This window comes from Ascidiella aspersa, chromosome 8 (genome assembly GCF_963924565.1).
Source record: "Ascidiella aspersa chromosome 8, kaAscAspe10.2, whole genome shotgun sequence".
Lineage (NCBI taxonomy): Eukaryota > Metazoa > Chordata > Ascidiacea > Phlebobranchia > Ascidiidae > Ascidiella > Ascidiella aspersa.
This window is the reverse complement of record NC_139454.1, coordinates 9,814,921-9,831,229: the sequence shown is the minus strand read 5'-3', so window position 1 is coordinate 9,831,229 and position 16,309 is coordinate 9,814,921. Positions and strand designations below refer to the sequence as shown.

The window sequence follows — 16,309 nt, the reverse complement described above, 5'->3', positions numbered from 1 at the left end:
GAGGTTTTGCCGACCGTTCCATATTAGTGTAATAACGATAATATAATCGTAATAGCTCAATTTACGACAACGAATGGAAGAGCTTGTCTATTTCGGGCGGGAATCACGAGGTTAATTGGTTAAAATATACCCGTAGCTTTTTTGTTATTTTCGTCGAAATAGTATTGCTTATAAGGAATATTGCTATTTGCAAGATTTTGTGTCGGTTATCAAATTGCCTGTCAATTAACTGTTAAGTAAACTAAGATGTTACATCGATTTGCACTATATGCTGCATAAACTGACACTTGAAAATCGAATGGAACAAAACAATTAAGTTAAAACATAAAGGTAAAATATAAAAAAAATTTAGATAACCTTTTAAGCAAGACTTCATTTCAGTGATATATTGCCTTACTATTGCAGAGCACGGTTATATTTTTTGCAGCATAACCAAAACAAGTATTCTATGTCGCTCATATCCGAGATCTAATCGCAAAATCGTTTTAATTCGATCATGTACTTTCACCGAGCCGATTATTTCAAAAGCTTTTAAAGCGATTTGATTTCGGCAAAAGTCGAGATGCGGCACCGGTGGCACGACATTCGACACCGAGGTGTCCGTCTTAACTGAACACTTACGTCACGAATGACGTCACGCGAAGATCGGGAAGATTGGCAGTTGACGTATGGCACAGAGTCGGACTTAGATCGACCTTTATTTTGACAATTTGCTTAAAAACCGAAAGCTTGTACGCCACGCAGTGTACAGGCAATCGCTTAAATCCAAAATGTCATTTTTCGGGATATACGCGCCGCTTTAAAAAAGCTATAAAAAATGCGGAAGTCTCTCAGTAAATTTTCCGTTTTTTTTATTCCCGAATTCTAAACTACGCAAAATTCGGCGTCACAAATGTTCTTTTTGCGCGTCACAAAACAATTGAAGAAACGAACGAAGGTCAAGACGTGTTACGAGCCTGTTAATTTCAGCAAGGCCGAAGACCAAAGTGCGTTCGAGGAAATGACCGGCAATAACCGCCAAGGTTGATTTCATTGCAAAACGGGTTTCGTCGTGATTATTCGAAACGCAATTTGAATAAAAAAACTAACTGTCTTTTTAGGCGTAATAGTCGACCCGGCTTTTTTCGACGTAAGGCGAATTATTATCGCATTAGGAATGTGATTTTTACGTCATAATGACGTCAATGCGTGGTTTTTGCTCGTTTGAACCATTGCCGGTCGGAACGGAATGTTGGCGATCGGGTGTTTGCCCAAAGTGCACCACCACAGTGGGGATTTCGGCTATTATGACTGGACAGTGTGGCAAAACACGCGATCAGATGCTTTGTTGTAACGGCCTTATAAGCCGGGCGGTGTAAATATAATATTTTCTCGATAAAATAAACATTTACCCGGCGCTAATATGCTGTCGTGCAATTTGTTTTCGCTCGAAATACTTTTTTGTTGAGATTAACGCGAGGCTTAACGTATTTTCGGCATCAAACATCTGCCAACATGATGCATTGATAAATATAACAACCAAATCTATACATAGTCGCGAAATGTATTGAGCAATAAAATCCTCTTTTTTGTGACTAATATCACGAGGATGTTGTCAATGTAATTTCCTGGTTTCACTGGACAACTTTCCCCTTAATTTACAGGGCTTACGTAACGTTTGTGAGATCGAATATCACTTAATTCGCTAAAACCCGCATCCTTTATACATTTTCTTGCTCAACAACACTTATTGAATAGTCGAAAAATGCTCTTATTTAGTATTCTTGCGTATAAAATACGATACACCATTATGTCTTTGTATAACTGTGAGTTAGCTTACACATTTAGAATCTTGAAAATATCACATCGTTGTTTCGAATTTGCTGGAATGAGACAGCGTCAGTGGATGTTTTCTATCGTCAGCATTTGTCGTTTAAAAACAACTTTTCTTATCAACAAAAAAGCAAAAACAATCTCAATTAAAAACTGGATAAACAATTCCAGGTCCCGCTTTACAAAAAACACTATTATAACCGCGCGAAAAATATGTCCGATAATATCGGAGCCGATACTCTATACTCGAGACAAATGGTTGTAACGATATTCGAAGATATAACACTATATATGGTGACATCGTTTCCAAAGGGAACACGTGATTTTTAAACCATGGTTTGTTAACCAACGCAGTTTTTTTTTTTTTTTTAAAAAAGAACATTTCCTTAGCTAATAATATTTAATAAGAAATCGAAGGTACCCAGCATTTTGACGTTAAACCAAATAAAAAAACATTAACATTTTCAAAGGGTTTTTTAATCTGTTTTGCCCATTTTATCACAATAATGATGTCAGTCGGTAGCAAAGCGGGCAGTCGTACTGATCCCTTAAAAATCGGGTATCGATTTCGCAACACGATACGAAGTGTTGGACCCAACAATCACCGCGAGTCACCTTAGCGCTGTTAGCAAAAACAAGATCGCCAAAACAAATCCACTTCAACCGCGTCAAAACGGGTTGTCGGAAAAATATCACAGCTCCGATGGATACGACGAAGCGAGCGGATTAATGGCAAACTTCGAAGTAGGCAAGGCCTCTTTGGCTCGCTAACTGGCCGGTCGACGTTTGATGTGGCGCTGGCCTATTTTAGTTGTGGGTGCAGCCGCTCTTTCGTCCTGGTCTTAACGGCGTGGCGTCTAGGTGTGTAGTTTTATGAGCCACTTTTAACGAATTCCTCTCTTGCGTCAGTCAAACACATTTGCCAACCAATTTAGCACTGGTCGGCATTTTTTCGCCTGCTTTTGATTCCGTGTAATGAATTATTATTCGCCGTTTAAAATAACGGCATTGCTCTATTCGCGTTCGAAACTATGCAAAAGTGCTAAAAGCATACAGTACGGCAATGCGAAACGTGGATATGACGCAGAGATCTGCCTAAATATACTGTAAAAAAGTTTTCTATCGAAACAATGAAGTTAGAGGCCATAAGTTCTAATTATAGAGTTGCGAAATATGACTGGGCATATTAGCTGCCAACAAAGAGCCATGCCTAGCTATGGTGCAAGAGTCGGGTGCCTTGCAAGATTGCGACACAAGGCTTACGGACGATTTGCCTGTTGCTATTTTGGGAAACTTTCCATGCATCCCGTAATCCTTGTGGAATTATGTCATGCGCGGTAAATCGACAGCTTTCAAGAAGATTCGAGCAAAGTGATGGTGATTAGCGAAATTCTTGCAGCACCGACGCAAGTGAAATGTTTACAAAAACTTTGTCAATCGCTCTTGTGCGTTCCGTAATTTACTCGAGCCTGGCCATGGAAAGCACCTTGTCCCGGCGCCAATTACCTGTTCGGGTGCAACGGAGTCCTTTTCGCCGCCGAGCAATTGTGAAAAGCGCTCAGCAGGCCCTTGAAGTTATTGTCCGCGCCATTACGAGGCCGTAAATTGGCCTCTCTTTGGAAATGTGCCGGTCAAATTCAAGTCGCTAGCGAGCGTGGGCAGTAATTGGCAGACGAAACAGCAGAAGCAGCAGCAGCGGTATATAATGTTATGTCGCGATGGGTTCTTTTGTTAAATGACGCCCGTCGAAAAACACCGGGCCAACCAGCCAGTCGTCCCGCCAGCCTGCAGCGAAAGGTTGCTCTCGTTAGCGTGTTTCGAACGACGCGGCGTGATCTGCGTAGGATTGTGACGTAACAAGGCGTGATTGTTGGGATCGTTCAGCGCGGAGGTATAAATAGCGCTCCGCCGCTTCGAATGCTCACAGTCGCCCGGAGCCTTTGAGAGCGGCTTAACTAAGTTGAAGGCTTATGACTAGTATTTGTTGTGCTGCAGGATTGTAGTTTTCCACGTTTACGCAGTGCTGTTGGTTATTGAATTTCGATTACGGTGACGCGGTATATTTGCAATTGACAGCAGTTGTTTATTGTTACTTTTTATTTTTTGCGTTACTTTTAAGCGTGTATTGTCGGAAATTCCTTAGCAGAATAATCAATATGGACTGCATGAGCTTATAAATCGTTTACGTTTGTCTGTGCCTGGTGCGCGATACTTTACAGTTACAATAAAAAGGATTTTAAATAGCAAGCAAATGTTTAATAAGCATATTTTTTTCATATTCAGAATTATTATTATTTTAATCAAACTGTCAACTACTGCATTCCAAGATGAATTCTATCGTTCTATATTTCGCCATCAGCATCTGCATTGCTTTTTGCTCGGGAGCCCCAACCTTGAGTGGTAAGTTCAAACTCAGTTTTATATTTCCTGCTCAATTGCGAGATTAATTTATTTCGGTAACGGAACGCTCAACAATTGTAAAAGAACATATTTTAGTTTTTGCAAATTGCGAAATTTCAATTATAAACATATATTAAAATGATTTGGAGGCATTAAACATAAATATATTTTAATAAAATGTCCGTTTTTTTCGGTCTATGATTGTTAAATACAAACAATGACGTTAAAATGTTCACATGCGACAAGTAGCAAAATCGTATTTTTGACGCTCACCAAACCGGAGGCCTTTATACTTGCACGAAAATCTTTCGCCGATTTGCCAATTTACACATGGCCCAGGGCATTCTCCTCTGGAATGTCGCGTCGTTTAGGCCAAGGATATTCTCCCCGTAATCACACTTGAATTTCGCTGTAATCGAACAACAATAAACCGATCAGCTTTCAAATCCTCAAGTGGTAAACATGTAAGTGGACAAACAATCGGACGTGTTCCACAGACAACCTTGGAGCAGTGTTACGTCACAGTGCTCATTGTTGTTGCATAGTTTCAGCGTTATTATTACACTGGCTAGCTGTGGGCGTTTAATAAAGGTAATCCAAGTTTTCCCTGGAAATTACAGATTTGGGAATTATTTTTTCTCGAAAACAGTATTTTCTCCTGTAGTTTTAGTCGCCGTTCATTCAGGCACGCCTTGTAATGATCAGGAATTATCGGGGAAAGTCAAAACCTAAACGACTGATAACAAAAGGCTATCAACCAAATAGGATAAGAGTTCCTCAGCGCTAAAACTGTAAACATTAACTGTTGATTGTTGGGAGGGTAGTGCTACAATCGGGTTAGCGCACGTGTTACAAAAGATTAGACCAACTTTATTAGCTATACGTGATCCAATGTACATTACACCAATGTTTATTGGCTACGTAATCCAGCAGAGTCAGCAGTGTATTGTGATGGCACGACTGTAAACAATAGTTGTTAAAGGAAAAAAGGTTGACTGCAACTTTAACTGCTTTGTCGGTGATCTTATTACGTATATTCAAGCTTGACATTTCCACTTTAACTCTGGCTTGCTTAAATTAAAAAACAATTGCTTTCAAATCGACGGCATTTATTTTAAAGCGTGAACACTGTACTATCATTGCAATCTCGGGTGCACCAAAACTGAGTCAAAATACAGCTCTTCAAGGTTGTATAATTTGTCAGCAGGTATCCAATGCACAAGCATACGTCCGGAAAACCGAGTCATGTGCAACTCAAAAGTCCATTTCGGACGCAAGCGCTGCTTGGCGAGCGGCTGCTGCTTTGACAAAACGATACCAAACGTAATCCGCTGCTTTAAACCGAATACTGAAGAAAGCGCGCAGAGTGAGTCTCCTTTGAAACTGTGTGTGTTGTGTGCTTTTGCGAATTCGATGTAGCATGCCATCGCAATTCTGTCTGAACATGCTTTGTTTTTTTGCACTTTATCTTTTAGATAAGTGGTTCGTTTCACACTTGTGAAGAACACAATGTAATTCGATTAGATTATAAAGTCGTGACTTCATTATAAAGTCATGAACAATTACTGATCAATTAAGACAAGAATAATAAATTATCTAACAACTGATTTTCATATGTCAATTAAAGCTAAGTACTTCTTATCTGCTTTTCAGTTCTCAAAGATATCTTCTATATCTTCTATGCTACAATTCCCCATATAAAAACATCAGTTTACCCCTTTAGTGATAATACCCACACTTTAAGAACCACAAGTCAAAGTTGCCCGCTAATTGATGACGTATTTCTCGTCCGGTTTTGCATGCCTGGACGCGATTGACTTGATAAAACAAATGCGCCGAAGAACGGCGACGAACGGCCTATCCGCATGTTTTTGTCGTGTATGTGTTTATAGCGTTCGGGTCGCGACCCCCAAGCCGCACGATCTGGTGAAATGCATGCGAAAATTTGACGCAACCAGTGCGTGCTGGTTTTGACTGACGGCCGAACCCTTGGTCGCAGTTAAAACATGGTTATTGGTTGGTGATGCAAGCTTGCAACATACGCACTTAGTGTGACCTGCTTGAAAGCATTTTCCTATTGGCACAATGTATGATATAAACAAAATATCATCGGATCGGCATAGATACCCCTGAAATTGGAAGAGTACTGAAACTACCACTTTGAAATCAGCTCCGATAATATATACGACTTCCCTATGGTCTGAAACATTTTTTAGATTAAAACTGATAAACAAAATTATGAAGTGGTAACGATAATCTCGCTCTTAGCAACATCAGAAAATAAATACCGGTCGCTTCATTTCGAAACGAAAATATCTCGCCATAACGATCGGCAGACCAACTTTCTCCCACCGGAATCGCGTGGCCTGAGCAAGTCGGTGCGATCGCGCGGGAAATTGGCCAATCAAAAGCGGCGCGCCGAGCTAAATTACCGTTACGACGAATCCCATTGAAGTCGTTGTTTTGGCCAGGTGCCGTTTCCTTAATGGAGCTGTGTGTCCCCTAAATATAACTTTTGTTGTAAATAGTATTTTTCGTTGGTTCAAGTTGTTCTGGATTTTAAGGGAAGGTAGGTTGCTATTTGAACTGGTTAATGGGTGGGCCATGGCACGAAGAAAAAAATTGAAACGGGGTAGATAAAGCTTACCATGCCAAAGTGACCAAGAACTGATTCACAGCGTTAAACGACAAAATAAATAATTGGTAACGCTGAGCTGGCACTTTTTGAACTATGGTATACACTGGCCTGATAAAAGGTGCCATACGACTTGTGTTGTATTGTTGTCGACGGTCCACCTTTAAACTGCTGTAGTAAACTGTCAAAACAAAACAACGCTTAAATCTCGGAATTGCGATACCCCGTTGAACTTTGTTCGACTTGCGATTGCAATTCTACCGTACGTGGCCATTTGCTGATGGCGGAATTTATGATCAACACATTCATCAGGCGGTTTATTTTTGCCCGCTGATTTATGGCTCCATAAACAGAGTTACTGGGCGAAGCTGTTAAAGCCACGTGTGCACGTATAACCGTATACATGTGTTGTTTACGAGCAGTAAAAGGGGCTTTAAATCCGTTAAAGCACAGCATTCCCATTTGTGAGACAGGTCTAGACGTTTTAATTGCGTGCCGATTTGACTGCTGCGTCTAGACTAAAAATAGCTGTGTTGCACATTAAACCTAATCTCCCGCTTACAATGCAGCGCGATAATAACGTAGATGTCATCCCGGTGTAAAGGAAGTATGGTGCGAAGTGAAAGAAGCTTTTGGCTTGTAGTTACACGACCGAAAGCGTTTTAAAAGGTATTAAGACGTCCAAAGCCCGCGCGATTGCAGTGCAACGGTTTGAATCAACAATGATCCACTGTGTAGTTCGTGTTTCAGTTTCTTTTAAACCAAAACAACAATGACAAAGCAAAATTCCCATGTGCTTCCCATACAATCGGGCTACTGTAGCTTACATGATTTGTTGAATTTAAACTAGATTTTCAAGGCATTGTATTGGCAAAAGAGCGACAAAATAAAAACACATTTAAACAAACAAAAGTTATTTTTATTGTGAAATAGGTGTACAAATAACTGTGTGGCATGTTGTTGATGATAAGGCGACATATCAATCAGCATTTCGCAAACCGAATATAGTTATAGACAATAGATTTACAAAGCATGGTGTGATATGTTTTTAGTAGAAGTATAAAACCACTCTTAATAGTTAAATAATGTCAAACCTAAACATTCTCTTGTTTCGTCACAGGCGCTTCTCTCGCTCCTCGCGCGCCATCCAACCAGGTCAACCTGAGGAGCGCCTTTTTCCCGGTTTCTCTCGCCAGCACCAATGACAAGTCGACCTTGAGATCTTGCGTGGCCACCACGAGGGAACGTGTCGACTGTGGCTGGCCTTCAATCTCCGACAAAGTGTGCGAGTCGCGAGGTTGCTGCTTCGATAGCACCAGCAAAGACGGACCCAGATGCTACCAGCCAGGTAAAACAATATGCTTCTCTTTGTCTAACTGAGTCGATGATTCAAGAACTGCAGTTCAAGGGGAGTTCAGTAAGACTACTCACCAAAGCTGCTTCAGGCTTAGCATAGAATTGTATTCATACTAGAAGTAATCCACTACATTTTACGGGCCTATGGAATTAAGAACCAGCAACACTATTCTTGTGTTTAGGGTGTGCAATGAACACTAAGTTAACGACAAAAAGCCCATAACACAAATAAACTACATTTAAAAAAAGAGCATATCTTACTAGTCAAAATCCGTGATAATAATCGCCTTTTCGTTTGCAGAATCTCTTCTGATCGGACGACGAGCCAGGACTGTTCTCGAGTGCGTTTGGGAATGCTCGCGCCAACCGTGGAGAACCATTGCTCAGGGATACTCGCGATGCAGCACCAACGCGTTTTGCTGGATGGAGCTGGTCGGTTCGGCCACCGGAACCTGTTTGGCGGCTTGCAAGGCGGATCAACGTAAGTCAAAATAGTCTAATGTATTTTTAGTCGTATTTTGATTAAGTCTTCAACCCCTTACACGTAAATGACGACAATTACTTCAAATGGGAGCAAATATTAAGTTAGTCATTAATAAGTTTCTGACTTTGACCAAGACAGCAAAGTCTAAAGAATATAAATCTTTAACTAGTAAGAGTTTTCTGACTATTACAGTTTTTAGAAGAAATGTTGTAAATATCCTTAGTTCTCTTGCTCTTTTGTGATTGAATTTGATAAAGGTTTTTCTTTTCTCCGTTGCAGAAGTCGATAACTTTCTGGCCAACGTATCGCGCTGCTTGAAGCTCGACACGAAAGCGGCACGCGACACGCAGCGCAGTTGCGACACAGACCTCCCCTGCTGGATCGACAGCTACGGCTTCAAGGCACTGACTTGCTTCAAGCAGTTCCAGGCATCAGCGCCTATTGTTCGCATAGGTAAGTTGAATTTAATGGAGCACGCAATAAGGGTTAGCTACATTATGTTTGTAGTTGGCGGAAGTCTTTGCCATAGCGTTTCACGTGTTGGTAAAATTGCTAAAAATTCTCAAGTCGAAAATTCTCCTGCAATTTGGTTGCTTGATTTAATGACTGAACATAGACTTTTGAGGAATCCCTTTAATGCGTTTTTATGTAATTTTCCATGACTCTAGCAAGGGATAAATCAATTAAAAATGTAATAACAACTAAACATTCTAGTCACGTCCGACAACGGAACAACAACTTTTTTCGTGATCAAGCCAACAAGGCATTGCCACCAGCGATAATAACAGTCGGGTAGACCGCCAAGAGTCAAAGCAGCGCGAACACAAAAGTTAGCATGTCGCTTGTATGTTAAACAACAGCAGCAGCAGCAACAACAACATAACAAGTGCATAAATTGGCCACCAAATCCTTTTGCATTGGGTTACGCCCTTCGCGTGACACCTATTAACGACTTAACATCTATTGCCATAATCGTCCCAATGATGTTCAAGACATGGTAGAATTAAGGGTAGACACGCACTTGTTTTCAAGCGAGCACTTGGCATTTTTTTAAGTAGCCGTGCACACTGGCGTGCTGTAGACGATGAGAAATGCACTTGCAAAACATTATCGAGAGGATCAGCAAAGGCTTGGCCCTCTTGCACGGGCGTGGGCCGCACACCGCAGACTGTGGCATTTCGTCAAATCCAAAACTAGCAAACGGGTTGGTTTGTGTCGATCTTAAAACGCTTAAAGTCGTGCCACGTCTTGGTGGTCTTTGCATGTTAACTGAGATCACAAGCGAGGGAGAAACTACTTACCACGGACACAGTTAGGTAGACGGCTTCCCAAGTTTATATGACAAACAAAGGCGGCAAATTGGGGCGTTATCTTCATCTCTAAAGAAATAAAAATAAAAGTTTTATCACCAATTCCCGTAAAAATAAAACCAATCGAAACAAGGAATTAATAAAACCTCCCGCCAATGTGTTTCACTTTTATAAAGATGCGCCATATATCGCGGAGATATATTCCGAAAATTCGGCGACCGTCGCCGCCAGAAACAACTACAGACCGTTTTCGGCTATTAGACGTCTTTGGCGGCCCTGTAATTCTCGGAGCGCGTCGAATTGCGCACGCCCCTTGCATGGAGTGCGTCATGCGCCCGTATCAGTTGCGCAAAACTCTCTTATACGGTTGTCGCTTTGAGGGGAGGAGTTTATTTTCGTCTCATTACTGCAACACCTGTCGAACGTTTTTCGCTAGCACCCACGCTCCTGCCTTTAATCGCGTGACACAACAATCGGCATCACGTGTGTGTCTTTTATTTATGGCGATGATGCGAAGTTTGTGACCTTGGACGGTAAACAGTAAGGTTGCATAACAAAGGACAAGGGGTAACATTTACCAAACTAAGTCGTAATCTCCACAATAAGCGGTGTTTGTTTGACAAAGGACAAGGGTCTGACGTAAATTGCATGACATCAAACATTTATAACGTTACAAAATAAATGGTTCAGTTTCCATCTAAAGAGACAAGGGGATAGCATCTTAAATTTGGCACCAAAATATTCATAACTTTACAAAATATATGGTAAACTCTTCTGTAAAACACCAAACATTGTACATTCAACGTCTAAACCTTGACAACCTCCTCAAACAAACGATCAAGTTTCCTCAAAATAAAAAATCATAAAAAAATCGACATCAAAAGTGTTCTCGAGCTCGCACTTTAAACAGATAAATATACAAACAATGCAAAAGGCGTAAACAGTCAACACGAGACTTCAAACCGCTCACTGCTCTTTGGCGACGTGCGTCTTTCATTTTGCGACGTGCTGTTTACAAGTTTAGCGAAAAACCACTGGGGTTCAAAAACGCGCGGGTCGACTCGTGACGATCATGAACCGCAGCGCTGGAAACAACCGAGCAAGTTCTTCGTCGGCAAAACCGACACGACTTACTCACGAGTCAGTCGTTATCTTTCGCCCCGACTGCCCTGTGTTTGTTTACTACTAGTGCCGGCTGCTGGAACCATACCGCGTCAGAGCCGGGGCTAAAATTGCCGTCAGAGCTCGTGTCTCGTGCCGCCCTGCCCTGTTATCTGCACATTTGCCGTAATTGCGATCCCACTGACTCGGCACGTTCTAGACGATTTCGTGCTGCTGCTGCTGTTGTTGTTTTCAACCTATCGATTTTGAAATGTAGGCGCGCAAACAGATAAGCATCGAAACCTATCTTAAAGCGGTCGGGACTTTTTATTTCTGTTTGACTTGGGACACCAGGTGATAAACAAGAGAGCTGTAACGATGTGACAGCCCTACAAAAACACTTGTAAACACAGTTAAGTCAACGCGGGTTGCTCGTTCTAACAGTGGAATGTAAGCGTTGTGGCCCATGTGTAATTTAAGTGAACTGTATTCCATAACGTGTGGCTAGTGAAGATTCACGCAAACGTTTTTCAACCCAATCAGCGCGGTTCTTATACTTTTACCTCACTTTACCCCCGAGGAAAACTTCATGGATTTCAGTTAATGCTTTTAAATAACTCTGACGGCATAATTTGCGATAAGTTGATGGATGAATAACATTTGCCCAACAACTTGCATTTAAATAAAGAGTTATTCAAAACGTCCAAAAAGGTACCTACTTCTGTATGGGCTTTGATGTTTTTATTACATCTTACTACAACCTCCAACCATTATGCGTCAATATTTCAATACATAAACAAATTTTGTCTTTTTCCAGAAACACCGGCCAACGGCAAGGAAGCCACGGAAAAGCACATCCGGCTCCCGATCCCAGCCATTGACGAGACTTCGCAGCAAATCGAGCGCGAAGAAGTTGAAGAAGAAGAGCCGGAGTACATCCGTCCGACTCCAGAACAAAAGGATGTCCTAAGAACGGACCTCAACGTCGAGATGTCCGTCCACCGAGAAACCGAGAACAGGATCCCGGAGCAAGGACATCTTGAGGAGCCTAGACACGAAGAAGAGGAAGAAAGTCCGGAACAAGAGCAAGAGGTCGTAACACAAGAGCCAACACAAGAGCCGCAACTAATTGAGGAAGAGTATCCCATAGAGGAAGAGTCGCCAATAGAGGAAGAGACGCCAATAGAGGAAGAGACGCCAATAGAGGAAGAGTCGCCAATAGAGGAAGAGTCGCCAATAGAAGAAGAGTCGCCAATAGAAGAAGAATCTCCACGATTGGAAGAGTCGCCAGTTGTTGAAGAGCCTCCACGAGTGGAAGAACCACCCCAAGAGGAACAGCCACGAATCCAGGAAGAAACTCCAGCTTCGACCGAGGAGGTTCCACGACTCGATCTTCCGCAGAGGCAGGAGGAGCCACAGCAAGAGGTACGAGAGGAAGAGGAAGAATGGTGGGAAGAGGAAGAGTGATGGAGACGAGACTTCCGTAATCGAAGCATTTTAAATAGCGTTGTTCTATTTGCGCTTCTACGTTGAAAGATGTCGGCCGAATGAAAGCCGTAAAGCAGCTCTGAGTCTTCTGTGGAATTGACGAATATCTGTAAAGTATTGAACACTATACTGAAAAGTAACAGCCTAGAAGCTTCCGGTAAAACTAAACGGCTGCGTTCAGAATTGTGGACGTTTTCGGACTTACTTCTTGCCGCTCTTCAGTGCACGCCACCCAAGTACTTTTTTGCATTCTGCCTTCATTCTGCGCTTTGCAGTTACCCTTGTATATGTTTGGGTGCTTTATGCGGCAAACTGCGCGACGTGTCTCGATTGAGTCGCCTGGCAATGCGCCAACAATCGCGGGACAACGTTCTTTCGACCAGCAGAGCAGGATTTTCTTTGAATATACTGTTGCTGTCTGATTTTCTTTCTTTGTTTTCTTTCTTTTTCTTTCGTTTGGTTTAATTTTTCTTTATTTTGCGCGCTTTTCAGGCACTGTGATTTTTGTGTGTGTGAAGGAGAATGCTGTTTCAGCTTATTGTTGAGCACAATGTTGCCGGATAGGCCAACTTAAAAGAGTCCTAAACGGAGTTCGATTTCCAATTTTATGATGTTTGTAACACATCGCTTGAATATTTACAACGCTTTTTTGAATCCGAGACTCTACTTAAAAAACGTAATTAGTTTTATTGCAGTGCATTCCCAATTTCGCAAAACGTACTTTTTCGCGTGACATTTACTTTTATTATCACGAATACGTGGTGCCTGTCGCCAATGGTTTATTGACACAGACATTTTTTTTTCGCATGCTGTTCATGCAGTTTCAATAAACCAACGCATCATATCGGCACTGACTGGTGTTGTTTAAGACCTTCGTTTAGTTCACCAAGCAAAACCAAAGGTTGTAAAAAAGACATCGTCATTCTGCTAAGATTCTTATTCAAATACAATTCTATTGGAAAATAGATCAACAACTAGCAATGTTGGAGCAGGCTTAGATCCCAAAATTAACAAATATAATAAAAATATTATTATTATTTCATCAATTTAGTTTACCAAGGTTTACAGTGACAATAGACATCCACGTGGATTTGAAGTATCCAGGGTAACAAAGACGAATCCTATTTTAACTTAAAAAACAATATTCGAGGTTAATAGGCAATCATGAGATTTAGCTAGTTTGTTAGAACCATTATTTTAGAATTTTTTTTTTTATTAATTTAGAATTTATTAGGTTAATCGGCTGCGAACATTCGTATATTGACTTTGTTCTTAACGTTGGGGAAACACCAAACATATTGCGTGTTTTTAAGAAGATAATAATCCGTGTTAACTGTTAGGGCGAGAGCGTAAAACGCTACATACAAACAGTTTCTACAGCCTTGGTATAAGTGTTACAATGAATAAGGTATGTGGCAATATAAGAATCAAATCATTCAATATTCAATATTACGCCCTTTTTGCCAAGATTAACCAACATCTATTCCTTGGTCATTTATATGTCAAATATCAAATTTGTGGTATAAAGTGGAACTTACTTTGCAAAACTCGTGTTCATATTATAACAAAAACACTCAAATTCAATATACAACATGTTAGGTTAAAAACACATTAAAATGAAACTGTTTTAAACGTAAGGCTCGGAAAGAGATAAGACAGTCTTCGTGTTACTTCATCTTTATATAACCATGAAATTTAACAGTTTAACGAATATGTGAAAGGTAAACGCTCGATAAATAGTGAAAAGAGTTTTCAATTGAAATGCTGTTGAAAACTATAGCAGCGGTGCAAACAAGTTAAGTGAATTTGAGCAGTTTAACCCACAGAGAAGAAATTGGATGATTGGACCAATTGAATTGGGTGTGTATTTCAAAAAGAGCCGCGCAGCTTATCATGCTTTCAATCGTTCCGATTTTGACTCAACAAAATACCTCCAATCAAAGCAAGCGCGTAACTTGGTGTAAAAGTTTAACTTAACAATTTCCAAATTGAACATTAAGCAACAATGAGCGGATAATGAAAAAAATACCATTTACCAGACATTAAATTGTTTTATCTCAAAGAGCGACTTCGTAAAGTAGAATGCCAACACAATACTATCTATAAAAAAGGCGCTTAAATCCAGTTATTCAACAAATAAATTCTAACATGAAATATGTGTAAGACCAGATTGTAGTGGCGCCTCGCAAATCTTACTGATCAACAATAATGGCAAATAAAAATTAAAAAAAAAGCAAACAATTTTTTTAAAGGAAAGAAGCAGAGTTCCAGATTATTTAGTAGAAGTTTCAATTTCTTGTTATATCACCAATTATGACAATGAAGGATAACCAATTTGCAATAAGTGTAAGTCCAAGGTTCGCCGAAACCATCCTAGAAAGGTGATGGTGCCGTTGACAACCTGTTAACTAACCCTACGAATTTAAAGAACAAGTTTTTAGGAACCGGTACAAACTGGCTGAAACCAATCTAACACTTGTCAAAAGGAAAAATAAAGCCCGCCCTACGGCAAGTCTTCTGGCTATTACACTGACTGGGGGCTTCATTAAATCAAGCGATTTCTACAAAATCACAATCTGTAACTAATTGATTACAGGTTGCCCTCCATTCCCTATATGAACAGCCTTCAGCCTAATTGACGTAAACTAGTTCACCAAAAAGAAAAAGGCGAAAAAAAGTTAAAGCAAAAAAAGTTGAAACCAAATATAAACCACAGTTAAACGACGAGGAGGTTGTGTGTGAGTAGGGAAAAGTTGGAATGACAGTGGGTTAGTAGATGAAAAGCTTTATCTAATAAGAAAAAAATGACCAGTGCCAGTTGCGCAGAACAGTGTTAGTTGCTCAGTTTTCTTAAAGGACAAATATTTTAGTACAATAATTCCATTATATTGTTTTGCGAACTAATAAGAAAGCAGCAAAATTTTGTTTTTTGAAATATTTTTTAGCTGGATTGCTGATTTAGATACAACGATTCCAAACTTATTTAGGGTGTCGATTTTGGGTTTGTATGTAAAAACCTATTTACTTACCTGCATCCCCAATATTGGACAAAATAAGTTATTACTCCGCTTACGATTTTGATTTGCTAATAAGTATAAAAGTGAGGTAATTCAACACTATAGCAGTTAAAACCAGAAATTAATATTTTTGTCAACGATAAACCTACTTTTTTCCGTGTTATGATTGCATAACGGACTATAAAAATCACTTGGGAACATATCGACAACCACTTTCCTGAACGTGTTTTGTTTTTATTAAGGATTCAGTGGCGCTTAACTGCGGAAGAAGCAGATGGAAAAGATAAACAAAGTCCCAGCTACGCTCCTGGTAAGATGGAATTTTGCTTAAAACCCCTTGCTGTAATTAAAACATATATATTTCATAGAAATATAGTATTTGTGTACTGCTAATTTGCTGTCACAGCTATAATAATGAATGTAGATGATATGCAAAGGATGTCTCAATTATAGCAGGAGCAGTTTGAGCGTTTTACCATAATTTAAATCGGTGGTTTTTACCCTTTCATGGGCTCTTAACACTTGGTTTAAAATTTTATTTCGTTTGCCAGGAGCAGTCTGCGCGGAAGAGAGCCACCGTCGAGCGACAAACATTGGTTGGATTTTCCAGTGAGTAGGTAATAATAAGGTATTCGACGGCTTGTTTGTAAACAGTTACAATCGCGTGTCTGGCATTTTCACAGCTAGACAATATGTTTTGTCAATT

General features: G+C 40.4%; 1 protein-coding gene across 3 annotated transcripts; it reads left to right on the top strand.

The window, feature by feature from the left end:
* The first annotated feature begins 4,094 nt into the window (after positions 1-4,094).
* Positions 4,095-13,436, top strand: LOC146136009 (uncharacterized). 3 transcript variants are annotated; one of them, XM_083395465.1, is made up of 6 exons: positions 4,106-4,212; positions 5,420-5,578; positions 7,968-8,195; positions 8,505-8,684; positions 8,967-9,140; positions 11,916-13,436. In XM_083395465.1, the coding sequence occupies exons 1-6, from the start codon at positions 4,140-4,142 to the stop codon at positions 12,563-12,565; spliced, it is 1,464 nt and encodes a 487-aa protein (XP_083251591.1). In that variant the 5' UTR covers positions 4,106-4,139; the 3' UTR covers positions 12,566-13,436. The 3 variants fall into 3 exon arrangements, with proteins under 3 accessions (XP_083251592.1, XP_083251591.1, XP_083251590.1); XM_083395464.1 differs by having other exon boundaries at positions 5,417-5,578; XM_083395466.1 differs by lacking the exon at positions 5,420-5,578 and having other exon boundaries at positions 4,095-4,212.
* Positions 13,437-16,309: the final 2,873 nt, after the last annotated feature.

Bases quoted from the DNA above. Each gene is read 5' to 3' on its own strand.
- LOC146136009 (XM_083395464.1), top strand. From the start codon at position 4,140: ATGAATTCTATCGTTCTATATTTCGCCATCAGCATCTGCATTGCTTTT. The intron at 4,213-5,416 runs GTAAGTTCAAAC...ATAATTTGTCAG, and splicing joins GGGAGCCCCAACCTTGAGTG to CAGGTATCCAATGCACAAGC. The intron at 9,141-11,915 runs GTAAGTTGAATT...GTCTTTTTCCAG, and splicing joins AGCGCCTATTGTTCGCATAG to AAACACCGGCCAACGGCAAG.